The sequence below is a fragment of the Microcebus murinus genome, chromosome 6, assembly GCF_040939455.1.
Source record: "Microcebus murinus isolate Inina chromosome 6, M.murinus_Inina_mat1.0, whole genome shotgun sequence".
Classification (NCBI taxonomy): domain Eukaryota; kingdom Metazoa; phylum Chordata; class Mammalia; order Primates; family Cheirogaleidae; genus Microcebus; species Microcebus murinus.
In genome coordinates this window covers 35,442,344-35,464,160 of record NC_134109.1, presented here as the reverse complement: position 1 = coordinate 35,464,160, position 21,817 = coordinate 35,442,344, and the positions used below count along the sequence as shown (strand labels likewise).

Sequence of the window (21,817 nt, the reverse complement as noted above, 5' to 3'; positions counted from 1 at the left end):
TGACTTTCTGAATTTTATATCCTTTTGTACTATTTGGTAAATGAACAAATACAATTTTTAAAGGCATTGAGCATATTGCTGACTAAAAACGGAGGGGGGGGGAGAGCCTCAACACAGTGCAAGGCACAATTCTAGTTCGTGTCCTGACTTGGTGAGTGACTGTCAGTAGTTCCATGCCAATGACTACCTTCCACATGTGGAAGACGGTATTTGAGTAGAAGAATGAATTATCAATAGCCTAAAAATATGAAACGCTGATTAAATCAGTGAGTTATTTTGCTTTTGTGGAGCAATAAGAAAGCAGCAGAACTGTGAGTTTCTCTCGGGCTTGATGGTTACTGGCTTCCTGTATGTTCTTCGGGATAACCCCCAAGGTCTGGTCTTGTCCACCTGTGAAGTTGAGCTACAGATGGCTGCACCTGTCAGTTACGGTTTGGAAAGACATTTGATTTCTTAGATAAAAGGAACCTTTGAAATGCAAAATGACATTATAATGGGGATCTGTAATTTAAGGAAGAGGAGAGAGAAAAGATTTAAAAGGCTGACTCCAGAGCACAGTTATCACCCCATAATCCTGTCTCCCTTCATCTTGCTGTGATCTGTGTGCCGGCATCCAAATGCAGGATGTCTGCAAGCTCCTTATGGAGTTTATGAACTTTGAGCTTTTGAACTTCAATAATGTAGGAAGTAACTGAAAGCATCTGTAATCTTTTTAATAATAAACATAGCATTTTCTTTTCAGATTCCAATTTTAGCCATAGGTTATCATTTACCTTATAATAATAGTCTTTTACGTGTTACAGGATATGAAATAAATGCATATTTTATACAGGTGTTTAATGCAGTTTCCTAAAGTTTAATAAATATGCTTTTTAACATAACAGCTTTATTGAATCTTAGCTGAAGTAGCTAAGAGTTGGGAGAGTGTTAGACTAGAGATATAATTCACATACCGTGCAACTTATTTAAAGTGTATAATTCATTGGTTTTTACACATTGGTTTTATATTCACAGTTGTACAACCATCACTCCAATAAATTTTAGAACATTTTTATCATCTCCCCCCCAAAAACTACATATCATTAAGTATGCTTTTTTAAAGAAGAAATCACAAAGGAAAAAATCAACAGTATGATTATAGCATAAGTATAAAATATATTTTTTTAATTAAAAATTTTTAAGCCCACATAACCAAAAAAAAAGAGCAAAAGAGAAAAATAGGTATAGCATATGTGATATATACAAAGGGCAAATATAATAAAAAGCTAGATTAATAAAATTGACAGTTGGCTCTTAGAAGACAAAGGACAGATACCCTCAAAAGGAAATGTGATTAGTAAATAAAAGTTAAGGAAAAATTTTACCCTAATTAGTAATCAGAGGCATGCAAATCAGAATTAATGAGCGAGCACTATTTCTTTTTACCATTTTAATTGCTGAGAACTTTTTTATAGTGACCTATGTTGAAGGAAGTACAGTAAAATTTAAAATTTTGCTGGCAGACATAAATTCTTAGTTTATTAGTCTCTATTAAAGACTTTAAAAATGTTTAACTGAATAATTCCACTGTGGTCAAATATCTGAAGAAAATAATCCTAAACACAGAGAATATTCACAAAGGTGTTCAGTGCAGCATTTCTTATAATTGCAAGGAACTGCAACCAACCCTGGAAGCAAGTGAAAGATAGAGTGAAGTCCCATCACATACGTTATGTATCTTCTAGAAAGTCAACTGTGCTCACAGGTGGGGAAAAAGAGAGGAAAGGAATTAAAACAGTGCAGATGCTTCAGCTGACATGAGGAGGAAGGACAGATGTGTTTCTCTTTGGGTCGGGATCAGCTTCCTGTGCTGCTTTAGGTGTGACGGTCTTGTTGGGCTGGTGTGACTCAGTTGTTGAAGATGAGGGGCTTTTGCTCAAGGCCTCATCACATCAGCCAGCCACTGTCCTTTACTGCTTAACCCAGGAAACCCCTCCCTCATCTCTCTAAGAAACAAAAAAATTATTCTGTTAGAAACATTCCACAATTAAATATTTTGCTTACATATTCTTTTTAGACTGTATTTACCATAAACTTTTATAAATTTTTACCATATAAGTTTATATACTCACATATATGCAATTTCTATTCCAGTTCCTTTGATGATGCAGTTAGCTTATGCATCCACTTAGTGAAATACCATATGTCTAGTCAGAGTGATGGTTATGAAGATATGTAGCAGAATAGAAAAGCTTATGCCTATAGTGTTAAAGGAAAAATGTAAGATACAAAGTTACAACTAGATAGAAAAATATATAGAAATAAAGAGATTGCAAGATGGAAAAATTAGCTTTCAATTGCCACTTATAGATTGTTTGGCAACTTTGTAGCACAAATATCAAAGTATAAAAATTTTATTAAAGATTTAACACACATCCTATATGTGTATTTTTTTTAAAAAAATCAATTTCCTGACTGGGCGCAGCGGCTCATGCCTGTAATCCTAGCACTCTGGGAAGCCAAGGCGGGTGGATTGCTCGAGGTCAGGAGTTCAAAACCAGCCTGAGCAAGAGCGAGCCCCCGTCTCTACTATAAATAGAAATAAATTAATTGGCCAACTAATATATATATATATAAAAAAATTAGCCAGGCATGGTGGCGCATGCCTGTGTAGTCCCAGCTACTCAGGAGGCTGAGGCAGTAGGATCTCTTGAGCCCAGGAGATTGAGGTTGCTGTGAGCTAGGCTGATGCCATGGCACTCACTCTAGCCTGGGCAACAAAGGGAGACTGTGTCTCAAAAAAAAAAAAAAAAAATCAATTTCCCCACACCCGTTAGCAATTTGTCCCTCCTCCCTACTTGGTAACTCTGTGGCCCACAGAACCTTTGACCGTACTAACTGAACGTGAGAGTGAAGAAGCCCAGTTGCTTGTCAGTACTGTAGTATGACTACCAGAATGGCCAAGTTTTTCCTTGGCCTGTCATATGACGCAGGAGGGTGGTTACTAATAAGGCTTCTTAGGAAAATTTTTTGAGCCAAGAGAAAATCTGAAGAATGCCCTTTGGAGATAGATTAAATTCAGGTTAAGAAAAGTAGGAGAAAGGGGCACCCGTCTAGCTCAGATGATAGAGCATAAGAACCTTAATCTCAGGCTTGTGGGTTTGAGCCCCCCATTGGGCATAGGTTTAGCAGTCTGGTGGCATGTGCCTGTAGTCCCAGCTACTGGAGAGGCTGAGGCAGAAGGATCGCTTGAGCCCAGGAGTTTGAGATTACAGTGAGTTATGATGATGCCATTGCACTCTAGCTGGGGTGATAGAGTGGGACTCTGTCTCAAGAAAAAAAACAAAACGGGAGAAGAAACAGACTTTGTTACCCCTGTTAAGAGTTCACGTAGCTAATGAGAGTCTGATGAACAGGTTTTGGAGGTGTGCTAGAGGAAATGTCTTTAAAAGCCCCGAGTAAAGAGTCACGGACCAAGTTGGGGGCCGTTGCAGAGGTCCATTTGGGAAGCTGAGTTAAACTGCTAGTTCACTGCCTGCCAGGGACATGGTTTAGGATTGCCATCCAAGTTAACGGGGCGCACTTCAAGAAAGTGAAAGTGCCACTTCGAATTGTTGCTGTTTGACGCATGTCAAAGTTCAGGAGAAGGGACGTGTGTGGGACGTGGGTGAAGCAAGTGGGCCAAGAACGAGTGGAAGAGGAGGGAAACTTCACTGTCCCCACTGTGCGATAAAGTACAAATGAGGCGCCGATACTTGGCTGGACCCGCAGGCCCTTCTGACCCTTTGCCCTCCAACAGGCGATCCTGCCCTCAGCATGAGCCACTGGATGTTTCATCAGCAGGCCCTGCAGGAGTACATCCTGATGTGCTGCCAGTGCCCGGCCGGGGGCCTTCTGGATAAGCCTGGCAAGTGAGTGCTTTCTCTCTGGGCAGGGAGGGGTGGCAGGGAGACAGGTGTGCACCCGAGGCCTGCCCAGAGCCAGACCTTTGACAGCCGAGGGGTCCCCTTCCATCCGCTGCTTAGTGTTCGTGTCCCGTGGAGAACAGCACCCCTTCGAGTGCCACTGATCTGGCACCTCGGCTGCCCATCTTGTCCCCCAGCTTCCACGCGCCACCCCACCCCTCGCCCCCAGAGAGGTAAACAGATCACATGCAGGGTTGGTAGCTCTCCTCCCCAGACCCTTTTATGAAAAACCTGATTTAAATAGAACAGGATACTGGACTTTATTCTCTGTTTACAACGCTTAGAGGTTTTACAGTCACAACAACTGTTACAGAGTAAATGACTGACCTCAAATCTGAGATGCTGTAATAAGAGGGGAAATAGGTCCTGTTCCCTGTCACTCACCCTCCTCACCAACCCCAAACCCACACTGTGCTGCTGTTGGCACAGGGGAAGGCCTGGCCCAGCAATTTTTCAGGAAGAATTTGGCTCATAGCTAGATATTTTGGTATTTTTCTGGAGAAATATGTTAATTTAGCACTAGCATAGCCCCTGGAGAGCCCCTTCCAGAAGACAGCTGGAGTGACTGACTCTAAAATGATTGTTCCCGCTGGGAAGGGCTGGAGAGTGGGGCTTTTAAACACACGGCTGGGTCAAACCATGCTCCTTCCAGCCACATGGAGGACAGGGTGTGCGATTGCACCTCGGGCCTTGGGCTTGCTGTGGCCGTGTTCGGGGGACAGGGGGGGCACACAGGAGCACCTGCTGAGAGCTGCCCCGCCCTTCCAGGTCGCGCGACTTCTACCACACCTGCTACTGCCTGAGCGGTTTGTCCATAGCCCAGCACTTCGGGAGCGGAGCCATGCTGCATGACGTGGTCCTGGGGGTGCCTGAAAATGCTCTGGTAAGACAGGCGGGGGCTTCACACGCCTCCTCCACAGGGGCCCCGACAGGAGGCTTCCCAAGCGAGCAGAGCAGCCACTCGGGTGCGGCAGAGCCGGCTCTGTGCGTGCCCCGTGTGGACAGGCTGGGAAGCTCAGGGTCCCCGCCCTCCTTGCGCTGGGCAGCCCGTTAGAGAGGACGTGGCCGGGAGGACGCGCACCCCGCGCAGGCCGGTTCCCGTGGGCAGTCGGCCCTGTAGCAGAGCTGTGGTGCCTCCACCCTGAGTCAAGGACCTCGCCCGCCACTCCTATTCGTTCCCTCTCGCCACGGTCACCTGTCACTGCAAGGCCCTGAGTTCAGCAGGCCCGTGACAGCAGCTGTAGCTGACTCTGACTCCGGGAGGTCTCGGCTTAGGTGCCCTCTCTTCAGAGAATGGGCCCCCTGAACCGCTGTGCTGCCGCGCCTCGCTCATTCCCTTCAGAGCGCTCGTCACAGTCGGGGACGTGTTTGCTCAGTTCCTGGTTGTCTGCTTCCCCCAGAGCACGCCAGCCTGGGGAGGACGGGATGCTCACGTGCAGCCAGCCCCGCAGCAGCCTGGCACAGGAGCCGCCCTGAGCCCAGACGTGACCCCACGGAGGCTGTCCCCAGCGATCACATCGCGGGGCCTGTGCAGATTGTCATGAGCGCGAGAGCAGTGCCACACGGCCCTGCTTCTACAGATGTTTCCTCATCTGTGTCATTTTAACTTCCCCTGTTGCTCTTAATTGGGAAATATTTCAAACAGAAGAAACACAATGGCCAATAGATGAAAAGACACAGCCTCATTCTCAATCAGAGAAAATCTGGCTGGGTGTGGTGGCTCACGCCTGTAATCCTAGCACTCTGGGGAGCTGAGGGGGGAGGATCACTTGAGGTCAGGAGTTCAAGACCAGCCTAAGTAACAGCAAGACCCCATCTCTACTAAAAATAGAAAAAGTAGCTGGGCGTGGTGGCATGCACCTGTAGTCCCAGCTACTCGGGAGGCTGAGGCAGGAGGATCGCTTGAGCCTAGGAGTTGGAGATTGCTGTGAGCTATGACGATACCACTGCACTCTACCCAGGGCAATAGAGTGAGACTCTATCTCAAAAAGAAGAGAAATCAGAGAAACAACCATTAAATTTTTCTAAATCTTAACATTTCTCCCTGTTTGCCTCTTATGTACCCCAGGGGTAACCCTCTCTTAAATTTGACATGTATCATGCCTGCAGATGTTTTTGTACTATAACTACATATGTATGCATGAACAATAACTATGCAGTTGTTTTGTATGTTTTCAATTTTTTTTCCTGTTTAATGGGAAGGCTTCCATCATTTCAGCACTAAGTGTGGTACTGCATGCAGGGTGGTGGTAATTGCTTCCTATCAGGTTAATGTTCACCTCGGTCCCTTGCTAGGTCGTGTGTATTTCAGTCATAGTTTAGTGTTAATTTTTGAATGCTTTCTCTGCATATGATTTTCTTTAATATGGTATGTTTCATTATGAGTATTCTGATAAGCCTTACATTCCAGGGACACGCCCTTCTTGGTCATAGTAGAGTATGCATGTGTTGTGTGTGTTCGATATACTACTGGATTCAGTTTGCTAGTATTTTTTGCCTAGTATTTTTTATAAGAAAGATCTAAAATTTTATTGTTTTCCAGTGTTTCAGGATAATATCATAGCTCATAAAATTAGATGAGTAGCTTCCTCCCCCTTCCACTTTTTTTTTTTTGTCTCTGAAAAAGTCTGTACAGGTCAGAGATGATCTGTTTCTTGTAGGTTTGCTAATACTTGCCTGAGAAACCAAAGAAAATACCAGAAACCATCTAGGTCTGGGATTTTCTTGGAGAATGGCAGTAGCAGAATAAACAGTTGTCATTATTGATTTAATCTGTTCATATAGGATTTTAGAAATTCCTTCTTGAGTCAATTTTGACAATTTGTTTTTACAAATTATTCAGTTTATCTGAATTTTTATGTTTTAACATGAAGTTGCTCATACTGTTCTTAGAAATTTAAAAATCTGTCCTGAAATTAGGTCCCCTTTTTCATTCTCCCACAGTAGGAGAGTCCTGAGTACTGGGCTACATTTATGCCCCATCTCAAACCTAAAGCTGTGCTTGAGTTTCAGTGATATAAAATAACATAAAAGAATATAAATATGACTTGACATCCTCATTGCATAATGGACTGTGGTCATTTTTCTTGATTATAAATGTAAACACATGTTCAATGTTTTAATAAGCATATATAAAAATATAAATAAGAAAATTAAAAACAATCACATCATTTAATATTTTGGTGTATGTCCAGTTTTTGCCTACTTATATATATTATGTCTACACATTTTTTAAAAGTTTGAGATAGTACTATATATACTGTTTTTCACAATGTTAGAAGCATTTGCCCATAGCATTAAATATTTAAAAGGGCGTTTTGAAATAGCTGTATAATATTCGCCTATGTCCCATGTACTATCTAAAATGTTTTTAGTAAGTATCCTATTTTTGATCATTTGGGCCTTGGGTAATCTTTGCATCTCTGATAATTGCTTATATGAAATTCTTTGAAGTGCATTTCACAGGGCAAAGGATGTGCCTGTTTCCAAGGACACCAGCGTGACTAACTGGCATCTGTGCTTCCCTTTGCAGCAGCCCACTCACCCCGTGTACAACATTGGACCAGACAAAGTGATCCAGGCCACCACGCACTTTCTGCAGAAGCCAGTCCCAGGCTTCGAGGAGCATGAGGCTGAGGCAACGGCAGAGCCTGCAACGGACTAGAGGACCCGGGCCCCCACGGCTCGGTGCTCACCCGTCTCCCCAGTCAGACACGGTTTATACGTTTCGATACATTCTGTGTTACACAAGCCTTAGCCACTGTGGAGCTGTGGTTCTCTTTGTCCTTTCTTGTACAACAAAACAAAACCAATGGCTCTAGGTTTGGAGAACACAGTGGTGTGGTTTTTAAAATTCTTTCCACCTGTCAAACCAAAAATCTATCAGCCCGTGTGGCTGGGGAGCAGTGCATGCTGGGAGGAAGCAGCCCCTCCCTGCCAGTGTCCAGCCTGGACAGTCTGGTTGCGATGAATGGTGTCTGAGTATTACAGCACCCAGAGCCGCTGCTGTGACTCCCACTTGCATGCCACCATTAAATCGCCAGACAGGGTCCCTCCCATGGGTGGAAATAAGTCATTCCATGTCAAGGGTGGGATTTAGGTCCCACCAAAGTGAGTTCTCCAGAAAGGAGAACTTGGTGGGGTGCACCATGGTGGGGTGCACCAGGCGGTGCCTCTGCCTCTCACCTCCCACCGTGGTCAGGAACGGGGGGTGGAGAGAGAAAGGTCTCCTTGAGTTGAGTTCTTTCCCTTCAACACAGGAGAACTGAGCCATGGGTCACTCCAAAGCCACACTGGTGCACAGGCAAGGTTTGTTTCAGCCCAGGTGAGGCAACTTAGACCCAGGAAACCAATTATGAATGCAAAACGAGCCTCTCGTCCAGCTATGCCAGAGGAAGCAGCCCCTGGGGTCCCCCATCATGTACTACGGAACCCCTAATGTCCTCAAGGCAGCGCCTACAGCCCATGGTCATTCTGCGTGTTTCCATCTTTCTTCTGCCAGACTCGCAGCCCACCCTCCAAGACAGTGTTGTCTTTTCTCACCCAGAGTATTAACACTACTAAAAGTCTTTCACCTTAATTTATGACTCAGGATTTATTCACGTCTGCCCACTCTAGGCTCACAGAAATAAAATCAAGTGCTAGACTAGCTGGCTGCTGCCCAGGCAGAGGTCTCAGAAGCTGGTGGTGGCAGTGGGGAGCACCGCCCGGCGCGCTGGGCCCTGGCAGGGCCTCTGCTGCCCCCACGGAACCCTTTCTCGGTCACTGAGGTGTCGAGTTGGGTCATCTGTCCACTGCTGTGGTCACAGCAAGCCCCGTGTCACTGGCCCAGTTTTTATGCAAGCAGCCGTGGGCAGACAGGAGCTTACAGATGCAACATGAGGCTTTTCTCAAAAAAACTGGCCATTTGCTGCCTCTAATTCCCTATTGCTTTGGTGTATTGGGCTACGTATTTACCTCCTTGAAATAATAAAGGAATAACATTTTCTATGATGTCGCTTGTGATCTGTACCAAGAAAATGCCTTCAGAATGCCCAAGGTTAGGCGCTGTCGAAGGTGGTTCACGGGGTGGCGAGTCTGTGTGCGAGATTGCGGGCCATTTGTGTCGGCAAGTACAAAGAGGCATGACCCGAGTGCTTCCCTCACACCGTGTCCTCCATTCGAAGCAGTGAGCCTAACCTAACAAGGGGTGGGGGGAGTTATTTTCTAAGCTCCCTGGAGCAAATTCAGTGTGCTTTGTCCCAGCTCTCTACACGCTGCCTTTTAGGGGCTCTCTGTGTCTGTTTCTGACCTACGAGCAGCAGGGACTGTGCCCCCATAGCATTCAGCATGGGTGGGTGGATGTCCCGGCCAGAGGCAGGGGCAGTCACAGGGACTGATCGGAATCCTGTGGTCACTTGGCTTTCCTCATCTGGTGAGAGACCCTGTCCCAAGGGAGACCAAGAAGGTAGCTGCCCTGTGGCTTGATACTCCTGGAGGGGAGAGGAGAGTGTCCTCAAAGGACACCCCAATCCACATCTGGGAATGTAATTCCTGCCTCCTGTGCTATATCCAGTCTGCAGAGCAACATAGTGAAATGCATCCTTTCCCTCTAATAAAAGGCAAAACCTCTCAGCACCAGAAGCCTCAAGATACTGTGAGATTAAAGTAATAATTGGTGTGGTTAAGAGACAAGGACTGCCTTAGTCTGAACTGGCTTTATACCAAGGAGGAGAGATTTGAGCTAGGCCCTTAAGGGGAGGTAAAAACAGCCTTCAAGGTGGGTCCTGGAGATAAATTCTTGGAGAAATTATGTGGATCCTTGAGCAGAAGACACTTACATAGCATTCCAGATGGGTCACCCCAAATATTTTCTCTTGTCAATAAATACAAAACTACTACAGATCTCTGTATCCAGACAGGCCCCAACTTTCCCCTTAGAGCCCATCCCAGACCCACCCCGAGTGCCGTACGAGTTGGGAGGCCTGCCGGACCCACCTGGGAGCAGAGGGAGCCTCGTGGAGCAGCAGCATAAACTCCCCTGAGATAACAACACACATCAACAATATCCCTAGGCTGCCCTCTCCTCATGGTGTCACAGAGCATGCTTTCATGGCTGGGATGCTTTCATGGCCAGGATGCAATATTAGTGTCAAATGACAAATGTACTTGGTCAGTAAAGCTTGGACCAAACATTCTAGTCACCCACATCCACTGCTTGGTGGCCTTCATTGCCTCTACATAGAAAGGAGAGCATAGTGTGATTTTAAAACACTATTGCAATGGACAGAAAACCTGGTCCAAACTGGCTTAAAGCACAGAGGAAATGCTGACTCCAAAACCGAGTCCAGGAATTAGGTTGGCCATGTAAGTGGCTTCAGAAGGTTTCTCACCCTCCGTCTCTCTCCATTACCTCCAACCTCAGGCTCTTTCCACATGGTTAAAATGGCAGCAGCAATAGCTCCAGCCCCTACATCCTCTTGGGTTAAGTTCCGCAGACAAGAGCACCTGGTACCACCCCAGCCTTCCTTCCCAACAAGTACCATTGCGTTTCACTGGCTTTGATCAAAGCACGTGCCTTTCTGAGAAGCAATCCGGTGGTCAGCAGAAGACAGGGCACTGATGGGCACATGCTTCTCCCATGCCTGGGAAATGAGACTCCATCAGAAGCACATGGTCCTAAGAATGGGAAGGAATGAAGCCCCAGATGCAAAGTAGGGTTGCCAAAGGGGGAATGGACGCTGGAGAGGCAGCTGGCCACCGTGCTCTACGACAGTGGAGACACCTGTGGGGGCACTGCTGGTGTCCACTCCCCTCCCACACTGTGGCAGCCCAGAGGTGCCTGGGCTTGACCCCTCCTATCTCCAGGCCCAGGCCCTGCGATGGGCCGAAGCCAGTCATTGTCATCTGCCTCTCTGTCTCAGTAGTTTGTCCAGGTTGGTAGTTACCAGGCCAAAGCCAGTCACCTTGTCATACATAGCTTCAGCGACTGATTCAGAGCCAAGTGTGTGATCTAAGATAGTCCAAAGACAGAGCAGTCCTGGACATTTGATGGTAGGGAAAATGCAGCTCTCTCCTACTAGGGAAGGTAGAATGTGTGGCCTGGGACTCCTATGACCATTTGCCTACCCAGAAGGAAGCCGGCCTGGGAAACCAACACATGCACAGGCCCACGAGAGACTGAGAAACACGGCCTGACCACACAGCTCCTGAGGCCCACGTTGCCTCTGATTTTCAGTTACATGAGCCAGTTTGAGTTAGATTTACCGTCACTTGCAACTGAAAGCATCTTAATACAGTTGCGTGTCACTTAACAACAGCGGATACATTCTGAGAAGAGTCAGGTGATTTTGTCGCGTGAGCGTCACAGCATGTATTCACACAAACCCAGATGGGACAGCCTACTGCGCACCCAGGCTATACGGCATAGCCTGTTGCTCCTGGGTACAAGCCTGCACACACTGGTAAGTATTCGTGCATCTAAACGTATCTATACATAGAAAAGGCTCAGTAAAAATATGGTATGATAATCTTATGGAATCACCATGTATGTGCAGCCCATCTGTGTCCGAAATGACATCGTGTGGCACATTAGTATATGTACTAAACTTTACCCCAGATTAGCCACAAGACCTTTTGCTTAAGAAACGCTGACCACCCTTGCCACATCCACCCAAACAATAACCCCTTGGAGTCCCTTCTGGTCTGCTGCTTCTCATTTAATCCCTGACTCAACCTTGTGGGTGAGGCAGGTGTAGGTATTATCTGCATTTTACAACCAGAGAAACAGGTCAGAGAGCTTAAGTGAATCATCCAAGGTTTCCTAGCTCTCAAGTGGAGTCTAAAGCTGAGCCCAGATCTGCTGCCTCCAAATCCCACTGTCTCCCCCCGCCCCCAGGCCTCTGCAGGTGCAAGGGGTGGTCTCTACGTGGCCAGTGGTTAACATGCTTGCGTTTATCTCCAGGCTGGGTGACAGGCCCTGAATGCCAGGCCCCATCTCACCAGGATGGGGATGGTGACAGCAAACACCCTTTCTCATGGTTCGCCTGCTGTCTGCCAAGTGCGTGCCACCCCAACGCAGAGCGTGACTCGCAATGAGGCCCTGGTGAGTCAGTCTTCCCTGGAGCTGACCAGAGCCCTGACAGTAGCCACCCAGCTCTAACCAGGCCCAGCCTGTCTAACCGGTTCCTGGACATCCTCTACATCCTCTTTCACTTGCCAGCAATGCCCCCCTGCCTCTGCGGGGCCTGCCGCTCCTCCCTCCTGCTTCTCTGGCACATCCAAGAACAAAACTAGGCAGGGCGTAATGGAAACTTTCTCTTACCCTTGGCTCCCCCCCTGAAGAAACACAGCTCTAACAAAATAGAAATAAATGCGCTTTTTGAAATAAACTATTTTAGAATAGTTTGAGATTGACAGAAAAATTGCAAGGATAGTACACAGAATTCCCTGGGTTTAACATTTTACATTAATGGGGCATGTGACGTAATGAATGAACTAATATTGTTATGTTATTAACTAAAGTCCATACTTTATTTGAATTCCCTTAGTTTTTACCTAATGGTCTTTTCCTGTCTGAGGATCCCATACAGGACATGGTACATTTAGTCATCATGTCTCCTTAGGTTCCTCTTGGCTCTGACAGTTTCTCAGACTTTCCTTGTTTGTGAAGACTTTGACAGTTTTGAAGAGTCCTGGTCTGATATTTTGAGAATGTCCTTCAATTGGGATTTGTGTGATGTTTCCTCATGATGAGGCTGGGGTTATGGGTTTTTCGAGGAAGACCACAGAGGTAGAGTGCCATCTCATCACACATCAAGGGTACACGCTGTCAGCTTGATTTACATGTTTATGCTGGTGTTTGCCTTGGCGACCCAGCAGAGGCAGTATGTGTAGGGTTTCTTCAGAGGTTACTCTTTCCCCCTTTCCATAATGTGCCTTTAGAAGGAATTATTATACGATGTGCAGCCCACACTTAAGGAGCAGGGAGTTCTGCTCCATATCCTTGACGGCAGACTATCTACATTTATTATTTGCAATTCTACATGGGAGATTTGCTTACTTTCCATTTATTTATCCAGTCATTTCTTTCTATCAGTATGAACTCATGAATATTTATATTCCAGGTTATGCTCTAATAACATTTTATTTTATTGCTCATATTGTTCCAGCTTTGGCCATTGGGAGCATTTTCATTGGCACCTGTTTCCCTTTGATATATGCCTCCTTTCTTTCAGTAACCATAATGCATTTTTTTAAGCTTGGTTATTTTAATTTTTTTTAATTTTAATTTTTTAAAATTTCAGAATATTATAGGGGTATAGACATTTTGGTTACATAAATTGCTTTGATACCATGAGTCAAAGTTATAAGTGTGCCCATCCCCTGGATAGTGTGCATTGTACCTGGTAAATGTGAATTTACCCATCCCCTCTCCCACCTCCTACCTGCTGGATTTCCTATGACTGTTATTTCCATATGTGCACATAAGTGTTGATAGTTTAGTTCCAATTTAATGGTGAGTACATGTGGTGTTTGTTTTCCCATTCTTGTGATACTTCACTTAGTAGAATGGTCTCCAGCTCCATCCAGGATAATACAAGAGGTATAAGTTCACCATTTTTATTTTTATGTCTGAGTAGTACTCCATGGTATATGTATACCACATTTTATTAATCCACTCATGTATTGATGGGCATTTGAGTTGTTTCTGTATCTTTGCCATTATGAATTGTGTTGCTATAAACATTCAAGTGCAAGTATCTTTTATATAGAATGTCTTTTTTTTCCTTTGGGTAAATACCCAGTAGTGGGATTGCTGCATCAAATGGTAGCTCTACTTTTAGTTTGTTTTGAGGTATCTCCATACTACTTTCCATAAAGGTTGTACTAATTTGCAGTCCCACTGGCAGTATAAGAGTGTTCCTATGTCTCCACATCCATGCCAGAATTTATTGTTTTGGGACTTTTCAATAAAAGCTATTCTCACTAGAGTTAAGTGATGTCTCATTGTGGTTTTGATTTGTATTTCCCTGATGATTAGAGATATTGAACATTTTTTCATGTTTGTTCGCCATTAGTCTATCTTCTTTTGAAAAGTTTCTGTTCATGTCTTTTGACTACTTTTTAATGGGATTGTTTGATTTTTTTTTCCTTCCTTATTTGCTTGAGTTTATAGATTCTAGTTATCAGCCCTTTATTGAATGTATAACATGCAAATATTTTGTTCCATTCTGTAGGTTGTCTGTTTGCTCTAATGATTGTTTCCTTGGCTATGAAGAAGCTTTTTAATTTCATCAGGTCTCATTTATTTATTTTTGTTGTTGCTATGATTGCTTTTGGGTCTTCTTCATAAATTCTTTGCCTAGGCCAATGCATGTAAGAGTTTTTCCAACATTTTCTTTTAGAATTCTTATAGTTTCATGCCTTAGGTTTAAGTCTGTTATCCATCGTGAGTTGATTTTTGTCAATGAGAGGTGCGGATCCTGTTTCAGTTTTCTACATATGGCTATCCAATTTTCCCAGCACCATTTAGAAAGCTCAGTGAAATACAAGAGAAAATAGAAAGCCAACACAAAGAAACCACAAAAATAATGCAGGAAATGAGTGAAAAATTCACTAAAGAAATTGAATTATTAAAGAAAAATCAAACAGAACTTCTGGAAATAAAAAATTCATTCAAGGAAATATAAAACACAGTGGAAAGTTTTAAGAATAGATTAGACCAGAAAGAATCTCAGAGCTTGAAGACTACACCTTTGAATTAAATAAGTCAAAGACAGCAGAGAAATAAGAGAACAAAGCCTACAAGAAATACGTGATTAGGTAAAGAGGCCTAACATAAGAACCATAGGCATTGATGAGGTCAAAGAAGAAAATATACAAGGGTTGGAAAACTTATTTGAGGGAATAATTGAGGAAAATTTTCCCGGTCCTGCTAGAAATCTAGATATCCAGGTACAAGAAGTTCAAAGGACTCCTGGAGATTCATTACAAAGAGGCAAACACCCCAACACACAGTCATCAGACTGGCCAAAGTAAACATGAAAAAAGCACTCCTATGGGCCATAAGGTGAAAGCCTCAGATAACTTACAAAGGAAAACCCATCAGACTAACCACAGACTTCTCAACTGAGACCTTAATAACACATTTTAACCACTTTGGTACGAGTGTCGACTATAGTCAATAGCCACAGATGAATGCATACATTGACTTTAGCTGATAGTCGTGATATGACTTTTCTAATTTTTCATTTATCAAAATAAAATTGTGAACATTTAAAAGTAACATAATGAAAACATATATGTATGTTACCTATTCTGATTTACATTACAAGTAAAGCTGCCTGTAAAGTAAAACAAACTTTCAGGGCTTTCAAGCTTTCTTCATCACACAAGAGCAAAACGGATTTGTTATCAATGCACACATCGTGCAGACTATGAATGCCGGCTGTGGGCAAGGTTTTGTGGCCAGTAAGCGCCATACCAAAGTGGTTAATCATCGCTTTCCTTTCAAGAAGTATTGCATGCTGGTAATTGTTCACACTAGGTAATGGGCACATTTGGGTTCAGTATACTATTCTCTTAACTTTTGATCATATTCCACTCCATAAGGAGCATTGCATGTTGGTTACTTTGAGGGTGAGACTTTGTTGTCTTCTGCTGTCCTTGTGATAGTCTGGGCTGTTGGGACCAAAGTGACAGGAGCCTAGGACTTTAGTTCCCAGACCAGGATTCAATGTCACAGTTCTTTCAAGGGGGAAGGGCTGCAGGGGCACTCCTCCCAGATGTGCTGACACCCAGAACCCTGAGAGGGAGATGCAGTCAGTGATGATAGTACCAGGAGTCTACGCTGTGCTCCTTGCTAGTCTCCCTCTCTTTAGTCCCGTCTCCAGAGCAGTGGCTGCCATGTGCCTGGACACCGAGGGGCCTGTGAAGTGGTGGAACAGGAACAGTGCTCCTGTCTGTGCAGAGTGAGAGGCTCTGGCCCACTCTCCCCCTGCCTCTCTGGATGGCTGCATCTGGAACCTGAGGCTGGGCTCTCGGGAGGACAAAAAGAGAGACCACCAAGAGCTTGAGGAGTGATGACCTGGTCCTGCCCTTTGACCCTCTCATGGTGCTGACCCTCTCTCATTAAGGGGCTCATCTCTTGAACTCCTCTGGCATTCAAAGCCCAGATGTGCACATTTGTGTCATGTGCACAAGTCTCATCTCTACCTACTCAAAGATTTGTAAACTGCCCACACCTCCCCAGTGGCTGGCAGAGAGCTGGGCTGAGACTATGTGTTGCTCAAATACCTGTGAGTTGAACTCATGCACAGGCAATCCCAGAGCAGACCTATCAAGGGCAGAGATGAACGTGCCCCACAGGGCTGGAGTCCATCGGCACACACATATCTGTGTATGGTATTCATAGAGTAACCGCAACAGGCCAGGCACCGTGCTAGGGGTGCAGCAGCCAGTGTGTGCAGAGCAGTTGCTGACCTTGTGGGAGCTCCCAGTCAGAAATACCTGCTTACCACCACTCTCTGCACAGAGGAGGGTCCTCCTCTCTTATTTCCTGCAGGGGCAACATGCTCAAGTTGTTGTCCCTCCTCCCCAAAGTCTGCCACTAGCCTTGCAGTAGGTAGTCACTGTGGACGTGACATTCCTTCTCTCAGCTGGCTGGCCTTGCTGTGCCCTTTTGGCCCAAAGCCGTTGGCCACTGTCCTTTAGCCTCAGATCTGCCCTGCCACCCCTGAGCTGTTGATGTCACCAGGAGATAGGAAACAAACACTGTGCATGTGAGCCACAGGCAGCCACACTGCCAGCTGGACTCCCCAGGCTGGGGATGAGAGGCTGGGGGTGTGGGCAGTGGCTCTGTGAGCCCATTTGGTTACTTCTTGAACCAGACTTTGCCTGGCTCATTCCATGCTCCTGGTCACTGCAGGAGCTGGCATGAGAGAAGGCACACCTCTCTCTGCCGGCCTACAGGCTGTCAGGTTTGTTTTTCTTGGCGGGAGGCTTAATCCCTCACCACGTTCAGCACTGAAGTGGAAGGTTCTGGCACAGCTTTCTTAATATTGGATCCTTGATTATTTTTCTTCCCCCCTCTGGTCTTTAATTTATTAGAAAAATTTAATAGCAGAGACCATGCTGGATAATTTTGCCCAGAGAAGGCCATGGGCATATGAGAGCCCCACCCTGCAATGGACATCAGAGGAAAACAATCCTAAATGGGGCCTGCTGGGGCAGCTGGCATTAGCACAGGGCGCAGGAGGGGACCTGCTTGGCTGGTTGTGAGTTGTCCAAGGCCACCTGCTCAGTGCTCTTCTAGACACACCCATCCTGCTGGGTGTGCGCGCCCGGGAGCCAGGGTGAGCTGAAGCACGTGGGCCCCTGGGTCCGGTCAGCAGGCTTGCCTATCCCCACTTCACCCCACCAGGCAGGGTCTGCTCAGGGGGCCCCTGTGGGGGAAGGCTGAAAAACGATGGCTTGACCACTATCATAACCAGTCCCTACAAAAGGCAGGCACAAGATGTGGTTGTAGTAGCTCTGTGCCTGGCACCAGGCACTGCAGAAATACAAACTGGAACTGGAAGGAAGGATGGTGCAAAGTCACCAGGATGTTAATGGCTATGAGCCAGCCAGCTAGAGTATATTCATTACCCAAGTCCATTTTTCCCCCAAAAGGTAAGAGATTTGGTCTTGCTTGGGTTCTTTCAGAAAACACAGCTCATTTGTTACTGCCTTTTGGCATTCAACATACATTTATCTCCCCTTTAAGGATTTTAACACACTGAACCCTTATTACATCAGATAGAAGGTTACAGTTTACTGTACATTTTGATAAAATTCAGAAATGGTTGCTCTGCCCAGGACCTATGAAGGCAAACAGACCTAAGAATTGCTCACATTTTACGGAGTACTAAGTGCCAGACACAGTTCAAGGGCTTTTCACACTTACGCCTTTAAATCTCAGACAATGGCATTTGGTGCTGTTACTGTCCTCATGTTATGGCCCAGGAAGTCGGGGCAACGTCACCACAGAGGTAAGGGCTGTAGCTGGTGTGCCGATCCAGACAGGCGGACTCTCCCACTCCAGCAGTGGTTCTGAAGCTCCCTGGGCTCCCTCCCCACCGATGCCAGTGAAACCCCATGCAGTGACACTTACCAGCTGGGTGAAGACGGTTCGCCAGGAGAGCCTCCAAAACCAGAGCATGGTCAGGCAGGTGCAGTTGCTCCACTCCCACCTAGAGTTAAGGCTGGCTCAGCCAAACTGTGCAGGAATGGAGTATTTGGCCAATTTGATTTTCTCCTTGAGGAATTAACTAGAAAATATTTTTGTTTATCCTTTCCTAGGGAAAATCTGAGGATGTATTATTAGCCCACGCCTTAGTATACCCCAGACACTGAAGGAAATTCTTTGACAATTCACCATCTAGCAGAGTAGAGGTTGGTAAAACTCTTCCTCCCTAGCTGGGTTTTCCCCTTAGGCTAGAGAAACAGTTTTGAACAAAGAAAGGCTCTAGCTTCACATCCCCAGAGGCTGTCGAGAATGGAGCCTGGTGCACAGGCCTGAGAGCGGGCCTTGCTCTGGATGGATTCTAAGCCTGCCTGGGCACCAGGGACCAGCCAGCACATGGTATAGAAATGGGAGCTGCACTGTGATCTGATCGCATCATCCCTGCTTGGGGAATCTAAAGGGAGTGGCAGGGGCAGCCCTTGGCTTTCTTCCTTCTCAAGTTTAACCACTTCGTTACCAGCGTCGACTATAGTCGATAGCCTCAGATGAACACACACAGCCGAGCGTCGACTTTAGCATTAATAACAAAACTTAGACTTTTCTAATTTTTCATTTATCAAAATAAAATTGTGAACATTTAAAAATAACGTAATGAAAACATATATGTATACGTTACCTATTCTGATTTACATTACAAGTAAAGCTGCCTGTAAAGTAAAACAAGCTTTCAGGGCTTTCAAGCTTTCCTTATCACACAAGAGCAAAACGGATTGGACGTCAATGCGCAGCACAAACTATCGTGCAGACTGTGAGTGCCGGCTGTGGGCAAGGTTTCGCGGCCGTTGAGTGCCGTACCAAAGTGGTTAAGAACGTGGTTGCTCCACTAGCCCTGTGAGACTGTTAGCGCCCCAGAGAAGCAGGGAGACTCATCAAGGCAGATCTAAGGACTGGGCTAGTTAACAAGCCTGCTTCCCCCAGTTTCCTCCAAGCACAGCCTTAGAGGGCGCTGGCCACAGAGCCACTTTGCTAATTCAGCTCAGCTGTGCCTAACTTTCCCCAACAGCACACTTTTGTTTGCCAGGTTATTTTGCTTTTGGGACTCAAACCTGAGTGACATGAGGACCACCTGAGAGAGAGCTTGTTAAGCTGACTGTTGGGCCACAGCATGCTTTAGGTCAGAGGAGCTGGAGCCCAGGAATCCTTTTAACAAGCACCCCCGGGCACAACCCAAGGATCCCACTTTGAGTAACACCGCTATAGAGACTTCTGAGCAATCCTGCCTGGGCCTCCAATTATGTCCAGAGCTCCATACGGTGGAAGGGAATGGGCAGAACCTCACTCAGGCTGACACGAGATATGACTCATGCACCCACAGGGACCTCCTCGGTCTTGAAGGGTCAGTCCAGTCCTGGGGTCACCTTGCTGCATCTAGCCACTGTGCCTGGTGAGAATAGGACACATCTCCGAAGAGTGCAAAGCATTTGTGAGACATCAAGAAATCAACCCTGACTCACTCCAGGGAAGGTGTCTGGCAGCTCCATGTTTCTATCTGCAGAGTCAGCTCTGGTCACATGCTTTGTGTAGCTAATGACAATGGGCACCTTAGTGCTCACTTGTGCTGAGGTCAAGCACATAATAAGCATTATCTCATTTAACCCTCCTGACCACCTCATGAGGCTAGTACTATTATCATCCTCATTTTACAGATGTGGAGACCAAGGCTGGAAGAAGTAACACAGCTGCTGAGTGGCAGAGACAGGATTTTGAACCAAGCAGTGTGACTTCAGAGGCCAAGCAGAAAACATACATATTATTAGAAACAAAATCCTGCTTAGTGCAGTCCTAGCTCAGGCTCTCTCTTCTACCACCTATCTTTTCAAACCTGCCCCAGCTGATGACAGCTCTCTGAGCTTAGGTACATTTTTTTTTTTTTTTTAATGAGACAGGGTCTCACTCTGTCACTCAGGCTAGAGTACAGTGGCATGATCATAGTTCACTGTAGTCTCAAATTTCTGGGCTCAAGTGATCCTCTTACCTCAACTTCCCAAAGTGAGCCACTACAACAGGCTTGTAATTCTTAAGTTGTAGGTGTTTTACATGACTAGCATATCAAGAACTTTAAAAAAGGCTGGGTGCGCTGTGGCTCACACCTGTAATTCTAGCACTCTGGGAGGCCGAGGCGGGTGGACTGCTCAAGGTCAGGAGTTCAAAACCAGTAAGAGCAAGACCCCGTGTCTACTATAAATAGAAAGAAATTAATTGGCCAACTAAATATATATATATAATTAGCCGGGCATGGTGGCACATGCCTGTAGTCCCAGCTAATTGGGAGGCTGAGGCAGGAGGATCTCTTTAGCCCAGGAGTTTGAGGTTGCTGTGAGCTAAGCTGATGCCATGGCACTCTAGCCCAGACAACAAAAGTGAGACTCTGTCTGCAAAAAAAAAAAAAAAAAAAAAAAGGAGACCCCTTTTAAATACTCTTGCACTTGGGGCAATTGTAAAGGTAGGGAAATATTAGGTGCACCACTGCAAAAGAGAAAATGGTGGCTTTTAACAGGTCCCTCAATGAAGCCACCTGTTGCAGTGACCAAGATCAACAGGTTATCTGGCTCTGCGCAGGAGACTGTCCAGAGAGCAAGGTCAAAAACAAACCAGAGATTACCACCATTGTAAGGGTACAATGGTCAGACTTTGGTGTCCTGTGGGGGATACTTACGCTCGTTTCCTAGACACACGTACAGGAAGGGACTTGGCTGTAACTTTGATTTGTTACCGTCAGCTGAGCAGCCTCCAGCCCAAGCTCTCATGCCTTGTTTTCCATCCAGGCAGCTGCTCCCAGTGGCTCCGCCCTTCCCCCCACCATTTGCTAGTCTGCTCAGCACGGCCGGCCATCAGGTGGTTTGGATTTTCCCGGTGAACCAGCTAGCCATTATGCCCCTGGTCTTCCAAATGGTTTACTGAAATCCAGAGAAGCCTAAACTAGACTCCTCGGTCAGCCAACATGCCAGACCCAGGGACTCACTCTCGGGGACACAATCTCCGTGTCAACACAGCTTCACCTGCAGCTCAGTTCTAATGCCAATCCTGAACAAACCAACTGTGTGGTGTCCAAGTTTATACTTAAACCCAGATACATAAAGAGATACAGTTAAGAGCAATGAATAAGAGGAGGAAAGCATGCTAACCTTGAGGCTTATGCAATCACTCCTTATTCCCATCTTTTTCCTTATTCCAGTCTCTTTCCTCGGCCCTGAAAAGGAGTAGCTTCAACAAAAGGCATCTTGCTCTCCCAGCATCTTTGTTGTCCTTAATGAAATCATGGCTTTGGGGGTTTGATGATGTTTCAGATTGCCTCTTGTATAAACACTACCCATCTGCCAATGCCCATAACCAGAGATACTATGGATTTGACATTCAATTGACAGGAGCCCCAGCACTCTCAACCATTCTAAAGATAGTGACAAATCAAAAAACTGATTTGACTTCACTTCCTCCCATGGTCTAAGAACAGCTGTATTTCCTGTCAGCCAGAGAGGAAAGCCAAAGCAAAGCTGTGTTCTGGCCATAATTCCTTTTCCTTCCAAGGTCAAACAAGTTCAGGCTGGTGTTGGGTCCCAGCCTGAGTAGAGCCAACCCGATGCTATTGTAGTCTTCTTGACTTCCAGCCCGT

At 45.8% G+C, this 21,817-nt stretch overlaps 1 protein-coding gene across 1 annotated transcript in view; it reads left to right on the top strand.

Annotated features, from left to right (window-relative positions):
- The window catches only part of FNTB (farnesyltransferase, CAAX box, subunit beta), a 61,314-nt gene extending 52,378 nt beyond the window's left edge, over positions 1–8,936 (top strand). Inside the window, exons 10-12 of the mRNA XM_012777725.2 lie at positions 3,779–3,890; positions 4,713–4,827; positions 7,477–8,936. Coding sequence (XP_012633179.1) covers positions 3,779–3,890; positions 4,713–4,827; positions 7,477–7,608 — 359 coding nt within the window. The 3' untranslated portion in view covers positions 7,609–8,936. The remainder of the gene's footprint in view (positions 1–3,778; positions 3,891–4,712; positions 4,828–7,476) is intronic.
- Positions 8,937–21,817: the final 12,881 nt, after the last annotated feature.